The sequence below is a fragment of the Patagioenas fasciata genome, chromosome 19 (genome assembly GCF_037038585.1).
Source record: "Patagioenas fasciata isolate bPatFas1 chromosome 19, bPatFas1.hap1, whole genome shotgun sequence".
NCBI lineage: Eukaryota > Metazoa > Chordata > Aves > Columbiformes > Columbidae > Patagioenas > Patagioenas fasciata.
This window is the reverse complement of record NC_092538.1, coordinates 6,289,645-6,308,658: the sequence shown is the minus strand read 5'-3', so window position 1 is coordinate 6,308,658 and position 19,014 is coordinate 6,289,645. Positions and strand designations below refer to the sequence as shown.

Sequence of the window (19,014 nt, the reverse complement as noted above, 5' to 3'; positions counted from 1 at the left end):
CCATTGGCTAGCGGTGGCCGCGCCTCCCCGGGGCTCGCGCGGCGGCCGTTGGTCGCGGCCGCGCCGTGTGTGTGGGGGTAAGGCGGCCGGGCCGGGCACAGCGGGGGTGCAGGAGAACCCTCGTGTTTCCGGGGCGTGTGGCCGTGGGGTGTCCAACCTGAAGCACAGCTGGGCTGCAGGCAGGCTTTTGAGACCACATCTGGAATGTTGTGTCCGGTTCTGGGCCCCTCAGTTCCAGAGGGACAGGGAACTGCTGGAGAGAGTCCAGCGCAGCCACCAAGATGCTGAAGGGAGTGGAGCAGGAAAGGCTGAGGGAGCTGGGGCTCTGGAGCTTGGAGGAGACCTCATTCATGGTTATCAATATATAAAGGGTGAGTGTCAGGAGGATGGAGCCAGGCTCTTCTCGGTGACAACCAATGATAGGACAAGGGTCAATGGGTACAAACTGGAACACAGGAGGTTCCACTTAAATTTGAGAAGAAACTTCTTCATAGGGTGATGGAGCAATTCCATTGCTATCACTCAAGGAATTCCTACAAACAAATACCCTCTTTTTATTTATTTATTTGTTTGTCTGTTTGTTTGATTTCCTACAACCAAATACCAAATGTTTTCATGATTCATATTTTTGGCTTTTATTTTACCCCCCCTGCTCTCTTTTGCCTGCTTGGCTCATAGTTGACTGTGCCCCTGGGTCAAGGGGTTCCCACTGCAGCCCCGCTCTCAGCTGTGAAGTGTTTCCTGTGGGATTCCTGAGGATGTTGATTTTGTGACGACTTGTGGCTGGGCAAGTTGGGTTCTGCTGTGACCCCGCTTGTGGTCAGGATCCCCATCGGGAGATCTTGGCTTTAGCCGGTGAGCAAGAATTGGATTAAATCCACATCCTGACTCAACCCTGACTGCTACTCCTCCCCGCTGTGACATCAAGTGGATAGGAATGCCTGCGCCTGCTTCCAGTGGGTCTCAAATAATCCTCTGCTTTGGGAACAAATTCATTTCTTAATGTGGGGTTCATACCTCAAAACAACATATTAATAATGCAGCTTGTGGTTTACTACTAACTTTGTTTCCCATCTCAAAAAACCCTGCTCAGGTTGTCACTGTGTTTAGAGAATAAGACACCAGTCACTAAAACAGTGAAGTCATCTTGTAAGCCTTGCAAAGACCAGGAACTTTTCTACTTACTCACTCTGTGGGTATGAGCCTTATAGTCAGACATGCCCTCCTGCGATTTACCACCTGCACTCAAGTCTATATTTCCTGCAGAAATGTGCTTTGTCACCCTGGTTGTTTGTAGGCAGCTGAGCAGCTCACTACAGATCAACAGGTTTACCCAGGGCTAATGCCCTTTCACTTCCACGTAAAATACTTGCCTGTTCTGTCTGGCAATTTTCAGTCAAAAATACCTCACACTGAAATGTTTTGAATTTTGCTTGAAAACTTTGAGATCTTATTTGCCTATAGTTAATATTTAAATTGGCTAATAATGGATCAAATTTTATGACCACAGTATATTTTGTCTCCTTATTTATTTTGCAGGGAAGAAAACAAAACCTTTTTTTTTTTTCTTCTTTAGCCATCAAGCTAAACATCTGGTACTTGTTTGGTTCTAGACTTGAATATTAAAGAATTGTTACATGCAGTGTAATGATCCCTGTTAGAACGCTAGAAAGAGTTGTTCTTTCAGCTCGCCAGAGAGAAAATCCGGCAAAGATCCTCCATGAACAGGAAACCCGGGGGCAGAGAAGGGGAACAGCTGGTGACAGGAACCAGCAGGAGGGTAGCAGAGTCTGCTGTATTTTAGCATGACCAACAAATGTGGTTTCTAATTTTTATCATTGGCAATTTATCAGTCCATTTTGATGTATTTTATTTGTAATTTTGACAGTGTTTCTGTGTTTCAGGTCCTTAAAAATCATTCAGTCCAGTTTTGTACTTCAGGTTTACACAATTCTTTCCTGCAGCTTCTTATACAGAGCAGAGAAACTGAAATAAAAAATAAAAGTGATGCATTGAGGGCCCATGGTTTCTGAAGGATGATGGTTGGGACGGCATTTCTCCACCCTTGGACAAACCACTGGCAGCTGGAAACTTTCGAATTTATTTTTCCATGCAAAAAGCCTTTCTGACAGAGATAGGAACAACTTAGCTTCTCCTGAGCAATGGGTAAAACTTTCAGCCTCCTGCTCCCCTTGCCATAACTACTGCTGAGAAGCACTTCCAAGAGTTTCTGAAGTCATTTAGACTGATTCACTTTTGGCTTTGAGATGTTTGGAAAGTGCTGAGGATTGTCCCCTAAAGACCTGTCTCCTTTAGCATCGGGCGGTTTAGATCACAAGTGACACCTGAAGCACAGTTTTAGCACCAGCAGCAGGGTTTGAAAACATCACCTCTGACAAAGACCAATGGCACTTGACCTAATGAAACAACCTGGTTTGCTGGTCTCAATCACACGCCTCTGTTTCTTCCAGAAAACAAAAAATCAACTCATGTGCTTCAGTTTCCCTTTTCATTATACACAAGTGATTGCAATGTGAAGCCGTAATGACCAGTGCAAAAAGAGTCTCAAATAATGTCTCTCTGATGTTTAGTCTGTGGTGGCTGTGACAACATTAAAATACCACCTTATTTCTGTTCAATAGTAGTTGGTTGTTAACTGTTATTTCCCATGAGTTTTTTTGGTGCAAGGGCTGGGAGGGTGCTTAACCTGGTCCTTGAATTACAGTCATGAGAGGGGGACTTCACATTTCTCCAGGTGTTTCACAGGTGCTTTTAGATTAAAAAGGAGCTAAAGCCATCATTTAAGAACAGCTTGGGCAAAATCTCTTTGTGGTGCCGTAAAGCTGAGCAGAATCTGCGCTTGGTACTAGTTAATGGGAGCGATCCCAATTCACCCTGCAAAAGAGCCCATCAGTCGCCTGCACCATTGCTGTATTCAAAATCCATTTGGACACTTTTGACTGTTACGCTTTCTAAAATAAGGCAATAAAGCAATTAGAAACAGATAAGAGAAGGAGAGAGCGCTTTACCAAAGAAAGCGAAAGAAAATAGCGTGGCGTAATTAATAAAGAGCTGGCAGCAGCAAAAATGAGCTGTAACAGCCGTACTGTCACCAGGAGCGATTACAGGCTGAGCTGCAGATGTCTGGTGCTGTAACGGCAGAAACGGTCCTTTCGCCACCCAGCACAATCTGGCCTGAGAATGTGTGTGTTTGAGACAGAAGGAAATAAAAGCATCATTTAGAGCTGGGAGGACATAAACGTTCCCATCAGTCCTTCACTGTGTGTCAGCCAGAGGACTTACTCAACTGAAAATGTGCTCCCACATCAAAAGAGGAAAGGAATTAGTGTAACCCACAAGGCAGGTACATTTTTAGGGAAAAATATCCCAGAATGTCCTAAATGGAGGACTGGGTTGCAAAGAAAAGGGAGTCTGCTGTGCCAGAGAAAGAATGAGTGAGCTAAGAGACAGGAGAGATTGCACAGGGAAGGAGCTGTCTGTGTCTTTAGTGTTATTCGTTTTTAATTTGCATTGTTATAGTGTCTGGAAGCACCAGGTGGAAATCAAGGCCTCATTGTGCTGGGAATTGCGCGTAAACATAATGATTAAATGTTGCCAGCTCTGCTGAGGTTGAAATATAACTCCTCATCGCTGCAGCATCACTAACCAGCATAATTATTATTGAATAAGTTTTTCTGCAATTGCTCTTCTGGAATATCTGTGTCATTTGATTTCTTCCAGAGTAACCATGCCTGAGGGGATGAAAAGATATATTTGTACCAGGTCCGACCTGGTAACCTTCACGATAATAACTGTTTAGAGGCAGAATCTGCTCGTCACATTTGCATACACGTTCAGAAATTATTTGCTTGTTTCTTGGCTCCTCTTTCTGTAAAATGGGCACAAGAACACTGCACTCATGGATCGCGCTCTTCATCTGACACCTTTGGTTGGTGCAGGAGTCCTCTGTTAGACTCTTAGAGCACTGATAGCATCACATACGAGCGCTTGGTAATGCTCTTTGTAATTGTTAGGGGTTAGCTGGATAACACATATTCTTTCTTGTGTGCTTGGATTTGCTGAAGATCCCTTTTCTTTTAGTATTTTTCTATTAGCTAAATAACTGTGTGAAAACCAAAATGCAATTAAACAACGAGTTTTTTAAAAGCAAACAACCCAACCCCCAATTGTCACAGCATAAACAGGAAGCAACACAGCAAACTGTCATTGAAGGGTTCTTCACACCTCTTCAGCTGACACTTTGGCTCTCTGCTTGGGGGCTGGAGAGCAGCAGGATACACTGACCGCATTTTTACAACTTCAAATACAGTCACAAATTCTGGCCACATCACATTTCTGGCCACAACTGATGCCAAGCACAGGACCCTAAGAGCAAGATGAGGTCAAACCAAGAGGTGAGGAGCACGGTCTGGCTGGCACCCAGACCTCCATTTGGGACTTACCCTGAAGGACATTGAGCTGAGCGCTACTTGCACCTATGAGTGCTCCTTGCACCCCTGAGCACGTGCTCCAGCCTCCCTGGCAAAAGGAGGGACCAAAACAATCACCGTGGGCACTCCCTGCCTTTTCATACTGCAGGTAGGACCAGCATATGTTAATTATCTCCTTGCTCAGTTTTCCCCAGCCAGCTATCGCTTTGCACAGTACCCACCTGAAAGCCACTGGCCCTGGCTTAGAGGAAAAGCTTGTTGTGGCGGAATAATTAAAATTACAATATCTCATTCTGCTGGCTGCAGAAGTTGTTGGTGAATGAAAAGCAAATAAAAGGATCCCTGAAGATTGTATATTTTAAAAAGCAAGCAAGGAGAGGAAAATAAACGCCCCTTCCCGTGTTTTTCAAAGCAGTCTTGGGACTTTTGGGTTTGACTAGCAACCACAGGGGATCATTTACAAGTAGCATTTTTCCTGATTTCCTATTCTGCCTTTTAATACTTCCTCAGAAAGAACAGGGGCTTTGCATTACAATTGGCTTGAAAGATTACAGAGGCAGAAACAACCTCCTGCTCTACCTGCAGCCTGGCGCTGGTTATTTTAAGTTACAGCTGGAGACTGACCCAGTTTAAGTGAGTGCAAAAGGTTACCTGAGCACTCTCGCTTCACTGCTTCTCATCTTTGGCAACTCAATTTTCCCCAACCGTGTCTGTGTGAAATGGTCTTCCAGTCCCCTCTGCTGGCTGCAGCTCGCTGGGGAGCTGCACTATTGCACCGTGCAGTGCTGCGCCTCGATGGGCGCTGGCAGGAGAGCACACGCTGATGGGGATGCACCGGCCCTGCTAAGGAGACACCAGGGAGCTTTCCCTCACCCTCACCTCTGCACATTTAATAGAAGCACCTGACACCTCTTTTACAGGACAGCATCACAAGGATGGGTGAAAAACTTAGGCGAATGGATAATATTAAACCTCCACCTGGCCTGTGAAAATTGAGGCATCCTTTCGAGAGCAAATAATCTCCCCACGGGGATGTATGGCTTGAAATGTTTGTTGACTTTACGATCAAATATCACCCGCAACTGTCTGTGGCACATCTTCCTATGGGCCCTGTGGTGTGTCCCTCCTGTAGGCTGGCAGCTGGTGCTCTCAACCGCAGTCAGCTGCCAAGCCACAGGCAGATCAACCCCGAAAGCTACTTTACTGACTTTCCCACAGCAGCTGGGATCCAGCTTTGAAGCGACCAAGGCAATATTTCCTCCAGGGGGTGCAAAACGATGTTCGGAGAGAGGCTGTGAAGAAAGTCAGTGATGATGCATCCTGGAGAACTGAATGGAGCCAGAGGCACAGGGCAGGGGCTGCTCATAGTGATGTGAGGCATGGGTGTAGTTCGTGGTGTCCAACCGCACACACTGAGCAGTGCAAATCTTCTAGCAGAGGGGGAAGTTTTGCTCCTGGTGCAAAGAGCTGTTTTGTGAGGCTACTGCCGAGAAGCTCAATTCTGACCAGCTAATACTGGCCGGGGCGGGCAGTCACTCTCCATGGCCGGCAGCGTGCCAGTGCTCTCTGCCAGCCGGCACGTCTGAGGAGGAAACCCAAGTGACAACCCTGATAACAGCCCCTGCTCGGGGCCAGAGGCCCAGGGGCCCTGCATGGGAAGGCAGAGCCTGCACTGACCCCATCATGGGCCCCATGCTCCCACTCAATTTACAGGATTGCTTTGTGCACACACAAACCCCCAGTGCTGAAAAGCACCGCATATCCCATGCCCCGGACCAATCATGGGCACCACAAAGGGATGTAGTAGAAAAACTAAAGGTTTATTTCTTTTTTTTTTTTTTTTTAATAAAATACATCCTTACAAAATAACCATTTTTCTCCCATGCTGAGGGTCTGGGCATGGGTTTTGCCAGCTCTCCTACCCTCCCCTTCTCCTCCTTTGGAGCTGCCCAAGGATGCTGCTGGGGAAGGAGAGGCAGCGATGCTCTCCCCAGGGGCTTCAGGGTGCGGGATGCCCTGGCACGGCCCCGGCACAGCAGGAGCCCTTTGGGAGCACCTGCAAAGGCAGCGGACCCCAGTGCCCTGCAGCATGGACGGTGGGGGGTCCCGAGAGTGCCCTCGTGGCTCCCTGATGCCCAACACAAGTTTAACCCACCCGCAGCATCGCAGCATGTCCCGCCATCGGCTGGCTAATGCAGGCTGGTGACAAGGGATGATGACTGTGTTCTAGAAGAGGAGGAGGAGAAATAGGGTGCAGGTTCATCGGTCAGTGTGGATTCTACCAAGAGAGAGGGGTGCACAGTGATTTTTGGTGTCTTCCCCCCCGCTGCCCCTCTTCAAGTGATGCTGCCATCAAAGATGCGATGTCAGTCCCACATCTACACCCAGTGCTGCCCTGGGAAATGCTGGCCCCAGGTTAGACATAACAGCCCAGGGCTCAGATCTCCTCCTGGAGCCCTGCTGCCCTCCCAGGGGCTTTGAGAGAGCCCCAAATCCCACAGCTTGCCAGCCAGACCTAGCAGAGCTGAGGAAACACCGCTCACCTCTCACTGCACGTTGTCCAGCTCCTTTTGCTTCTTATGTGACTTCGACTGGGGGTTAAATAAAAGAAAACAATGATTCTTTGACAGACCTACCCCTTTCTAATGCCAGGGAAAAATGTGGTTGAACAGCAACTTCCAGACCTCAGTGTATAAGTGTATTTTCAGATGAATTTGCGGGGAGCTGTTTTTGTGTCCTATGAAAGGCCATGAAATATCCCACAGTCATGAAGATGTTCTCAGAAAGCAGAAAGGGGCACATTTTCCAGTTTGCTAAAGCACTGGTCTGCCTCTGCTTCCCTTAAAGCAATGCAAGTGTTACCAGACACAGGAATGTCTGGGGATGAAGGAAGGGAATGAAGTTATTAAGGAAGTCACACAGAATATCTCTGTAATTTTGGAGAAGATATTAATGAGTCCTGATCTCTGACAGTCCCAAGGGCTCAGGATTCTCACTAGCTCAGAGAGGCACCTGAACATATTTTATAAATGTTGTTTCTGTTACAGCATCATTGCCCATACACACATCCACACTCACAACCACCAGAGCCTTTGCAAGGGGGGGACATGCTGTTACTTACAGGCTCCTGTTCCGCATATTTGAATTTCTTCTGCTTGTAATAGTCCCGTCCTTGGAGAAAATGCAGCAGGAGCACATCACAGAGGACAGAGGCCTTAAATCAAAGTGCAGTTAGAGTTGGGGCTGCCCTCCCAGCTCATCTGTGCCACCTTGTACTTCCAGCTTCTTCCAGTTTGCCCCACAAATTATGGTCCCTTCTACTTCAACCCACAATGTGGCAGCTGATAAAGATCATACTGCCCCTGAGTGTTCATTTAGGACAGCAGTGAGGTGTGATAGGTTCAATACTGGGCAATTTAAGTCAACAGAAGTGCTTCCACTTTAGGTGTATGGAGAGCACAGCACCCTTTGGGTCACACCAAAATCTTTAATTACCATAACCAAAGAGGATATCGGTTTTCTGTCATGTGTGAAATATTGCCCATCACCTCCAAAACCCACGCAGTACTGGCTCTAAATTGAAACTATCAAGATACCAAGACATGGCTCCATCACAAAAACCTGTGTCACCTCACTCGGCAGGGCAGTGACTCCCGCCAGCAGAATTCACATCAGCCAGTAGGCAGCAGGAATCTATTTTCTTGAGCTAGTGAGGCAGGAGAGCGGCTCCTTTCTGCCTTTTGCCTGAACGGGAACCAGAATTTCACTGCTCCTCAGGGACACTTCCCCACAGATGTCTTAAGGAAGGAGAATTATTTGAGAGTCTCCATATAGAGGCTGGAAATATTTGAACTTACCACTCCAAAAATACCAATTCCAGAGCCGATTGTGGTCATGGTGGGGATGATGTCAAATTTGCCTGCCTGAATAAAATCAGAGAAAAGAGGTGATATGTTACAACAACACCAGGGAAAAAAGAAAAGGGAAAAAAGGGTGCCATAGCTGTGAGGCTCAGCTAAAGAGCCTTGCAGCAACCCAAACTGAAACCACAACACAGAAACAGGACCTGGGTAAGAGCTGGTTTCAAGCTTACTGATCAAACAGGAAAATACGCTAGGTTGGGTTGAGACTCACACAAATTGAAATTACTTTGCTTCCTGTATCTTTAATTTTAAAAAGTATACCTTTTATATATTCCCTGTGGGAACACAATGAGGAAAGTCAGGGAAGAAAAAAGACAAAATAGAAGAATGCAAATGTTCAGCTCTTGGAAATATTAGTGAAGGGTTTTGACTTTCCAGTTTCCATGCAACTCATTGTGATGCTTTTGGGGACAAAATCACTAACCTGAGGAAACCACTCATTGTTTTTCTTGACCCCACGAGACCGTGGTGCTGTTACAGAGCTGGTACCTGCCTGGGGACACGGCACGGGGAGAACCCAGCGCCCGGCCACCCTTACCTTGCCATTCACCAAAATGTCAAACCGGATCCCAAACACCTTGAAGAGCGTCCTCTTTTCTGTCCCATTTTCTTTGTAGTATTTGGCATATCTGTCCAATTGGAGGTGAGCATTAGTGGCCTGCCAGGGTGTCTAACAGCCCCCTGCAACCCAATAGCATTGGGATTTTGACAGGAGCAGGAGAGGAGTCTGGAGCTGCATGATCATGGATCGGTTCCCAACCTTCTCCTTAATCCACCTGAAGGAGCTGAGCTTTTGGCAGCTCTCCCCTCCGTGCCTCAGTTTCCCTGCCTGCAAGTTGGAGCTAAAGCTCATGCTTGAGCTGATACTCGGTGACCACAAGTGCTACGTGACAGCAGATATTAGTGCAGCGCTAGTGGAAGCTTCCCATTCCCTAAATGTCACCCTGTGGCTGCATGCTTTGAAGTGTGGGAGCATGAGAGGTGACCTTGCACCATCTCCCATCTTTCAAGGGCTTCCCGAGAGCTCTGCTGAGCAGGAGAGAATGCAAGGGAGAGGAAATGTACAGGGAAAGGCAACAGGGTAATTATGAGGCCAAGGAACAGGTTATCACTGTTCTCATGCCATTCTAAAGAAAGCACAGCTCTCTGGCACTGCAAAATAGGTGAGTATTTTGGAGAACAGCCCCTGATCTTCTACCATCCCTTGCATGCTCTGGGATCCTGAAAAATGTCACCTCTGAATTCTGCCTGGAGAGATAACAGGGGTCTCCTTACCTGAAGTTAAAGCCTGGTGAAACGTTTCCATCATCGTTGTAAAGGCCGTGAAACTGGTAAATGGGTTTACAATACCGAATGGGCCAGTCGAGGTCACAGTTCCAGTCTATGGTGATTCCCACCACTCCACCCTGCAAGCCAAGAGAGGAGTCACAAGGTTGCCCCATTCAGCCCAACCTCCCTGGACCTAGCCTGCTTCTGCCCTAAATGCTGGATACACAACTAAATTAAAGGTCATAGAGCAGAGCAAAATGAGCCCATGGAAATAAGAAGAAAACCTCTTCTAGGAAGGTTTTCTGCTAGGAAATGAAGCAGTCCCTGCTGAGCTCAGTCCAGCTTGTGCCCCAGAGGCTTGTCTTTTTGCACCTTTAATATATGCAAGCCTCCGATTCTATTTAATGCCTGGCAAAGTTAGTTTAAGACTCTGCAGTGCACAAACAGCGAATACTCTTGCATACCAGCCTGAGAAGTGTTGGGCAAACCTGCATCTCCAAGCCCAGGGAGAGACTGCAGTTTGCATTGTGGGATGACCGGTATTTGACCATCCAGCCGAAGCTTCCAAGCTCAGTTGGATGGGATTTGGCCATCCAGCTCTAGTTATTCCTCGCAGAAATTAAAACAAACCGAACTCTAGACTTATTGCCAGCAGATCAAATCTTGTCAGTCTTACAGGGGAGTTTCCAAGAAAGACTTAAGTATTAGGCCATGTCCAAGGAAATGTATTATCTTTAAGAGCTAATTCTGACACTGCCTTGCAAGTCCTTGAGAAAACAGATCCCTCACACCTTAACAGCTCAGGGACGATTGCTCTGTTGGTGTCCTGGGAGGACAAGAAACATCATTTGAAATGGAAGTACCTTAACAGCCAGGGTTGTAAAATTCTGACCCGATTCCTTCACTATGTATCCCACGTCAAACACGGGGCATAAGGTATCGGTGACTTTGTGATAGGTGCATTTCTTCAGGTACTGCTTGGTAACGCCCTCAACTAAGTTGCGCCTGTGAAGGAAAAGAGAGTGAGAAAGTCTGAATAACTCAATAATTTGTCTGGGAAAGGACCTCTGGAAGTCCCTGGTCCAACCCATTGCTCAAGGCCAGGTAACTTCAAAGCTCAGGGCTTTGTCTTCCTCCCCCCATGTGCTCAGCAGGCCCCGCACATGGAGACTTGGCCCTTTCCTCCAGCCCTGCCTGAACTCTTCTAGCAACCTCTTCTCATGTTCCTCAGCTTTGCAAACCCTCCCATGGCCTCTCCACCGTCCCTCCCAGCTGCTTCTGCCATTCGCATGCCAGCTCATCCATGGGTTCTGCCAGGCAATGCTCTGTGCACCAACAGCTTTCATCTAGGACAGCTCATGGATCGCACATCCCACAGCTTTTACATTTAGCTGGATTTTACCATCTCCTCCAGAAAGGGTGGGAAGGGAAGGACAATGTCTTGCCTTCCACTCTGCTCTTTTGCCTAAAAATAGTCTTTCTATGAAGCCTCCCTGAACCAGATGGTTTTGTAAGCCTTGTGCCCTGCTCAACCCCATCCCATCGTTTATGCTCAGCAGTTAATTAGCTGTTGTGATCAAAGGCAGGAAGTTTCCCCATGACCCCAACTGGCTCCAGCTCAGCCCCTGCAACAGCAGCCAGCCCAGCTGCCCCCACCTTCCAGGATGTGCTATTCCCCACCATGTCCCCTTGTCCTGCTCAGGTTGTCACCTCTCCTTGCTGCTGGTGTGGGATCCCTTCTCCCAGCCACCTCTAAGGGTGAAGCTCAAGACTTTGCCAGGCGTGTTGGCTGCCAAGGCATTTAACCTTGACTGCAGCGCAGACGCAATTGACTTAGGAATCTGCTCTCTTCAGCACAAATAGCTTCTGTTAATTTGTTCCAAATCAGATATATAATCGGTGCCATCACATATCCACTCGTGTGCATGCTTTCAGCCAGTGGCACCGTTTCCAGCGCTGCCCAAAAGGGGCTGACCCTACAACCCACTGCACAAACAGCTGGGAACCGTGATGGTAAGAGGGGCCTCTGCTCATTTTTCAGCAGAAAGCTCGTCCTGACTGCTCACATGCCACTGAGGCATTTAGTAATTTACTGTTATCTTTGTGGAGGAAAAGGGAGAAAAAAAAAAGGAGGAATCAGAGCAGCTATATTTTAATGTGCATCATATGAGGGTGACTCAGGGGACATTAACTCCAGAAAACTTCTTCCCTGTAACCAGAGCTGCCAGCTGAGGTGGGACAGATTTGGCAGGGAAATGTCTCGGTTCCTATCAGCTAATCTGGCAATCGGTGCAGCAGTGTGAATAGACCTGGGCTTGCTGATGAGCATCCTCCGCATTGGGCATCCAGCTACACCCATGGTTTCCCTTTATGGACATGGCTGGGGGAACCAAGCAGAAGCTGTCCCCCCAAACCCTCCCTTACCTGGACACCTTGAACCTGGGGAAGGTGATGCTGTTCTTGATGAACAAAGTGAATTTCTCTGCTTCTGACAATAAAGCAGGTCTGAAAAACACAAATGTTCCCATGCATCCATCACTTGGCTCTCTGGTCTCCAGTGAAAGCTCCATTTGATGGAGATTTATCTAAACAGGGACAATTAGGACCTAGAAGAACTCGTGATCTTGTCCCTGAATTTCCTAAGTGAAAGATGCTCACAAGGTTCAGAAAAGCCCCAAGGAAGTGTGGAAATGCCTGTTAGGGGACAGAGAGGGAGTTAGGTGCTGGGATTTCAGTTAGGAAACCCCAAAAGAACATTGAGGTGGCTGGAAGAGAGCTCAAGGGCCTGCACACTTCCCTGAGCTCCTTGGCAGACCCAGGCATGTCCCTGTGGCCCCTGTGTGAGGAGAGGAGCATCTACCAGGAGGTGTTTCCCAGCGGTCCATGGTGGCAGGAGCTGGAGAACATCCCATGGGCAGAGCACAAATTTACTCTGAAGGCAAACAGCATAGATGGGGCTGCTGGCCAACGCACAGAGCACCCAGCAAAGACAGGGTGAGCTGCCAGCAAGGTAGGGAGCAAACCACGCCAGGAGAGGCACAAAACCCCAGTGGACACAGGGCAGCATGTACAGCCATGGGGTCTGCACCCACCCAGCGACCGCAGAGCCCCGGCTTGCTCTGCCCTACAGCGAGTGCTGCTGGTGCAGCTGGGGTGGGACCGGCGTGGAAGATGGGGCAACAAAATCATTCCTTACTTGGGAATGTGGTAATCAACTTCAACAGGGCACCAGCCAAAGATCTCGCAGGTCTTCACAGAGCTGTTAAAATTCACACACTTGCCCGTCATGAGGCCTGTGGGGAAGAGAGGGCTGCTCACACCCATGGATACTGAGCTGCATGGGATCTGGTTGGAGCTTCAGCCCTGCCACAGGCATCCCAGGCACAAAATACTCAGGGCTTTGGTGCCCCTTTGCAAAAAGAGTAATTAAATGCAGCCTCTCAGCTTCGGGTTCCTCTTGTGCTATTGGACAAGAGAGCAACTGGACATTTTTCTTGCTAAATACACCTCAGAAAATGCCTGTCTGTTAGAAAGATAGCACTCTGAGGAAATGCTTAACCTTTTGTTGGGATGGTGTTTTACAGTTCAGCCATCTTTCTGAAGTGAAAAGCAGGACTGGCCCAGTTGGGACCGTCACCTGAGATATCAAAGGCTTTTCCCAAACCCCATCACTGGCCCAAATGTCACCCCCCCAACACGCCAGCCCGGCAGCTTTGCCAGAGCGCGCAGTGCTCAGCACATCTCACCAGAAATGCCGGTGCCAGAGCCTTGGAGCCCCGTGCCGTACCTTGTCCCTGCCGGCTGTATTTCCCTTTGCTGCAGTCGCTGTCCTGCGTGCAGAACCCATCGTCCGGCAGCTGTTTGGAGAAAGCAGGTGAGCGCCTCTCAGCATCCCACCCTGCGGTTTTGGTCCCTCTGTCCCTCCTGCCTCACCAGGCAGTCTTTGCCTCGGGGGAAACACTGTTTGGCTGCAGCCAGAACCTTGTCCATACACCGCTTCCCAACAAGGGATGTCCAGATTAAGCAAGAAAAAGACCCCAAGCAGATGCTTTTATTTAAGCCTCAAGGCTCCTCTGCTTGATCACGTCAAATGGAAGAAAACTGAAATGGATGCTGGTCATTCTTCAGCAGAATAAAAGGCTTCACGTAGCATTTATGAGTCAGGAACGATACCATGGGGCCATACTCAGGCTTTTACTAAAGTTCTCAATGTCAGGAAAATGTCCCCAGTGCCACCACCACAACCCCCCAAAATTACAGAAGCAGAGGCTGCTGAAGGAAGTCAGTGCATTTACCTCTGGGCAAGTTTCTTGTTTCTGTCCGGGGGTGACGATGAAGTTGGTCATCACCACAAACGAGCTGTCCCCCTGTGGAAACACAGCCAAGGAGCTCACAGCTGGCACCGTGTGTTCTGATGGAGTCTCTGTGAGGAGCCTCTCCCTGGGACAAGGAGTGGGGCACCCAAACCACCAGGGCACTTCCAGGCAGGTGGCACCTTTCTCCCTAACTTTGGGTCCTCCATCTCCTCCACTGCAGCATGGGAAGGTGGTGGTGGCTCCATGCAGCTGCAGTGTCACCAGCCCCAGGGACAGTAGAGGACTGTCCTTCCTGCCCAAGATGCTTATCTGGAGGCACTTGAGAAACTTTGATCTCTTTGGAGGCAGCCTCAAATGTGCCACATCAACCATGGCAGGTCTCAAGCACCGAATGCTCCCCAGGGGTGATACCTGGCAGAGGTTTGTGGCAGGAGCAACTTGCTTTCCACCACAGGGACACCCTGTCATGGTTAGCCCCATAGACAGTCTGCCCTAAGGAGCCCATCTGCACCCAGCACACGGGGAAAATCAGCCATCGGGAGAAAAGCAACCTCTCCAACCCACCCACCCTGCCTGCTTACCTGGGGTGGGAAAACATAATCCACCACGTCCCAGATGTGAGGGCCTATGATACTCTCGTTGGTCAATGTCAGGCCTTTCAGCTTCACCGAGACCGAGCTGACAATGCTGTCCTGAGACTGGTAGCCCTTCTCGTAGAGGAAAACCCACCTGGGTAGGGAAAGGTGTTGGCGTGAGCACGGCCACCAGCATTTATCTGCAGAAGCCCCATGTCCCACCACAACACTTTGGACTGAGGCTTCTCCTACCAAATCTCACCTGGGGTTTTATTTGCCAAATCTCCTCCAGCCAGGTGAGGGATGTGTGCTGCGCTCTCCCACCCTTTGCCTGAGGCATGTGGTAGCTGCAGGACCTGACTTCCATGGTGGGATGATTTATTTGAGGGACTGGGACACATTTTGTGGATGTGTGAAGGCAGGTGGAGCAAGGTGGCCATCAGCCATTTGGGATTGAAGCCTATGGCGGGTTTGCAGCGTGCTGGGCTCAGTGACCCACCAGGACTCTCCTGATCCACTTCACAGGCACTCTCCAAAAAACAGTGTCTGCAGGGGCAGGACAGGGGTAAGTTTGGACACAGCTGTTGTTCAGGGACACTGTTCTCCATCCAGCAAAGAGAACCATGGAGCCGTGGCCCTGGCTCCAAGAGGGCTGCAGGAGCAGGTTGGGGACACTGCTGTGCCTGGCATGGGGCTCTCCCTACATTTCCCAGCCCGTCATTTGGGCCTGCTCCTGACACTATTTAACCTACAGCATAAACATGCTGCTGCTGGATTAACTCTGACTCAGAAAGACTATAAACACGGGTGAGCGACCATTTCGGGTAGCGCTCCCGGCAGCGCGGAGCGTTCCTGGTGCTAAAAAAGGAGAGATCTGGTTTTTGTCGCCGCTGCCACGGGCACTGGTCCCGCTGGCCACGACAGAGGCAGCGTGTTGCCCGTGGGACAGTCTGTGACACCAGCCCGGCGTGTCAGCCTGTCCTCGGGCACCTGACCAACAGGCATCGGAGAGAATGGGGGAACCCTGAGTACTGCCCAGAGCTCTGCCCTGTGGGTAACAGACCTTACAGGGTCCTCTTAGGGATGGTGCTTTTTGGCTTGCAGCCCCATTGGCATCCCAGGACAGGAGGTGAGGGGAACTCAGGGATGGCATTGCTGCCACCCCAGCTGGGACACCCAGCTCCAACCTCCTCCAAGGCACAGGGCCATGCTGGGTAATACTGGTTACAATGGATGTCACCATAGTGGAGTGTTTCCCTAAATCTGCATGCAGCACAGTCTCTGCCGCTGGCATCTCATCCCTCTCTGGCAGAGGTGACAGCGGGCACACAGGGCTGGCCACCCCCCTGTGACACAGCTTCCCCATGGCAGGGCAGGATGTGACTCCCGCCCTATCACTGAGCTGTGGTCACGGCAAACAAGGTGTTGTTTCCCCATCATGCTGTAAATGCTGCATCAAGCTCTGCCCGGGTGGTACAAGTCCCCTGGTGTCACTCCGCAATGTGACAGAGTCACCAAGCCTCATCCTGCAGCTCAGCCTCCTCGCATGAGAAATTTTTGGGAAACGAAAGCCAGAAAGCAATATGCAGCTGGGGAGTGATGGCATCACCTGGCCAGCAGTGATACTGCCTTAGCTCAGCGTATCGGCAGAAAGAAGAGCAGGCAGAGGACAGAGCTGCTCCCCAAGGGTAACGCGCATCTCTTGGTGGGGTCAGCCCCACGTCCCTCCTCTGCACTGGTGGCACTGCCACACGTCCCCCAGCACAGCCATGCATTGGCACGCATCCCCACGAGCATCCCATGCCTGCTGCCTGTGGGAACCAAAGCTGGGGTAATTGTAAATAAATATCCGCCTGCCCAACTTGCCTTCAAAGAAGAGAAAATCTCAAGCATTGTGGTTCAGCGTGAGCAGGGAATGGGACGCAGTGCTGTGGGCAGGGAGGGGATGCCAGAGGCCAGTGGGACTACAGGCAGCTGCACTCACAGGCAGCCTCTCTCTAGCAGAGCCTGACCCCACCAAAAAAGCAAAACTTTAGGAATTACAGTAACTTTATGCCAACGTCCTCCTCACTGCCCCTTCCTGTCACCCCCAGTTTCTCCCTCCTGGTTGCCTGTCCCATGTCAGCTGGGTTGCATAAGCCACATTTCCTCAGGAAGTCCTGGTCCGAGTAACCACTGCAGGTTCCCCATCTGCAGGAGCGGCTGCCCCCATTCGTGTTTGCTGAAGCCCTGGGGCTTCATGGGCTCAGCCCTTGTGACCCAACACCACTCCCAGTAACACCAGTCTAGGGCCAGTGCAAAGCCCTTCACAATGGAGCATCCTTGGGACTTTGGCTTGGCAGCAGTTTGGGCTGAGGATCACCTTTGTGAGCCAAAGCATTGGTGAGAGCAATGTGGGGTCCCCCGGGGACCCTTTGGGAAGCTCTTCCTCATTTCCAGGGGATCTGGGCTAAAAGCCGGGATGGCCACTGCTGCTCCTAAATACCCATTTTTTCCAGTGCATAGCCAGACACCCCCTCTCCCTGCTGTGGGCCCCTTCCTGATGGAATGGTGCTGGTCTCTCTCAAGGGCTGACCCCACAGCAGCCATGGGGGCACAGCAAAGATTTTGATCAACCATCACATCCCATAGCACAGCGCATCATCCCACACCAAGGCGACAGGGACCGAATTGCTGTGGCAGGGACAGCAGCTCTGGGGCACCCGAGGACACGCAATCTTGCAGGGCTCTGAGCCCGCCTGCTCCACTCGCTGCCTTTTTTAAGCAGTTGCTCTCGCACCACGGCTGCCTCCCATAAGCAAAGCAAAACAGGGATTTGGAGCGTGGCTCCATCCCGGCCCCAGCCACTGGACTGGCCCTGCCTCCCTGGCGGGGCGGTGAACGGGAAGATTTACGGTCCTGTCTTGAGCCGCTTGGGTCTCACAAATCACTGTTCTGGCCCCAGCTGCCTCCTAGTTAATATAAATGAAAATAAAAATAACAACAGATTCTCAGGCCACCATCCAGCAGCTCAAGCAGGATTTGGATGTGGCTCAGCGAGGAGACGGGGCCCCGGCACACACAGCAGGGGTGCGCAGGGATGAGCCTCCAGCCCACACATGCAGCAGCTTCTGGGGAGGACATGGGGACCAAGTGGCCATCTGGAAGACCCATGGTGGGACACTGGACTGCACAGCAGTGTCCATGGCCAGGGGGATGCAATGCCATCAGCAATAAACCCCTCCACATCAGGATATAAGGGGTATAGGAGCCGCTTTGTCTCCATTGCTTTTTAACGTCTTGGCAATGCATTAATTCAGGGGAAAGCAGGCGCCAGGGAGCCTTACCCGATGATGTACGTCAGGACAATGAGCTGGATCAGCCGGAAGGTCAGTCCCACCTTCTTGTTCCTCACCAGCACCATCCTGGGGGTGTCATACTCGAAGAGGAAGGAGGACACCTTCTCCATGCACTTCTGCCCCATGGCTGTGCCGTGGGTCGGGCCGTGCCCGCTGCCGCTCCTGCAGCTCCTCTGTTTGTAGAGAGGAGGAGAAAAAAAATAATAAAAACTATAATAACAAGGCTATCGGCGTTGCTCTGTGCACATCTGGGCTGTCGGGTTTCCTTCTCTGCGTGAGGACAGGGTTTCCTCTTCCTATAAGCTCTGGGCTGGGAGCAGCCGGTGCCCTACATGGTGCGGGGGTGGGACGGGGTGCGGGAGGGTGCAGGGCCACCCCGCTGCCCAGCCCACGTCCTAGCGGGACGGAGCCGCCTGCCCGCAGGGATGCACCCTTGCCTGGGCAGGAGCCCTCCATGGGGACACTGGGGCTGCAGGCAGGGCTGGGGGTGAGCAGGGACCACGAGCCACCCCTGGGGGTGACATCGAGATGGGGGAGTTGGTGGGGGTCCTGGGAAAGGATTTTAGGAACTGAGGTTGGGGTAGCATCTTTCCTGCCCCAGCAGCCACCTCGGGCTGTGGGCCTCTCGTTCATGTCCCAAACCCATGTCCTGTGCTGTCCCTCAGGGTCTGCCCTGTGAAAAGGGTGAAGACAGGGGAGGGTGGGGGCACAGAAACCCCAGCCCAGCAAATCAGAGCCAACCCACGGGGCAGCCAGGCGCTTGGCTCCCTCCTGCGGTGAGGCTGCCCAGCTGGGGCTTGGCTGGTTCCCAGGCCAGGCTGGGCGCTTTTTGAAGCATTTTCAGCATTTCCAGCATTTCCTGAAAGGCATGGCCGTGAGTGGGGCTGGGCCAGCCTGGGTCACAGCGAGGGATGCTCGGCAGGGTGGTGCAGGCACAGCTTTGAGTGAACATCACTGAAAAAGGGGCTGGATTTGCACATGCCAGACCAAAATTTGGGGGACAACCTTGTCATGGTGAGAAGCCTTGATGGGGTTTGGCTCATGGCTGGGGGATCCTGCACCCGTACTGCATCCCATTGGGCAGCCTCGAAGGCACAGCCCCAGGGGGTAGAGCTTGTTGCTCGGGAGCTCTAGGGTTGAGG

General features: G+C 50.8%; 1 protein-coding gene across 2 annotated transcripts; it reads right to left on the bottom strand.

Annotated features, from left to right (window-relative positions):
- Nucleotides 1-6,250: 6,250 nt before the first annotated feature.
- Nucleotides 6,251-18,499, bottom strand: P2RX1 (purinergic receptor P2X 1). 2 transcript variants are annotated; one of them, XM_065853145.2, is made up of 13 exons: nucleotides 17,861-18,499; nucleotides 14,541-14,688; nucleotides 13,939-14,010; nucleotides 13,431-13,500; nucleotides 12,840-12,936; nucleotides 12,068-12,148; nucleotides 10,507-10,648; nucleotides 9,650-9,780; nucleotides 8,913-9,003; nucleotides 8,309-8,374; nucleotides 7,573-7,665; nucleotides 6,995-7,042; nucleotides 6,251-6,729 (listed from the first exon to the last, which is right to left on the bottom strand). In XM_065853145.2, exons 1-12 carry the CDS (start codon nucleotides 17,995-17,997, stop codon nucleotides 6,998-7,000), a joined length of 1,173 nt encoding a protein of 390 aa, XP_065709217.1. In that variant the 5' UTR covers nucleotides 17,998-18,499; the 3' UTR covers nucleotides 6,251-6,729; nucleotides 6,995-6,997. The 2 variants fall into 2 exon arrangements, with proteins under 2 accessions (XP_065709217.1, XP_065709218.1); XM_065853146.2 differs by having other exon boundaries at nucleotides 6,251-6,677.
- Between the last annotated feature and the right edge of the window lie 515 nt (nucleotides 18,500-19,014).

Bases quoted from the DNA above. Each gene is read 5' to 3' on its own strand.
- P2RX1 (XM_065853145.2), bottom strand. From the start codon at position 17,997: ATGGGGCAGAAGTGCATGGAGAAGGTGTCCTCCTTCCTCTTCGAGTAT. The intron at 14,011-14,540 runs GTAAGCAGGCAG...GTGTTTCCACAG, and splicing joins ATTATGTTTTCCCACCCCAG to GGGGACAGCTCGTTTGTGGT. The intron at 7,666-8,308 runs GTAAGTTCAAAT...CTTTGATTTAAG, and splicing joins GAATTGGTATTTTTGGAGTG to GCCTCTGTCCTCTGTGATGT.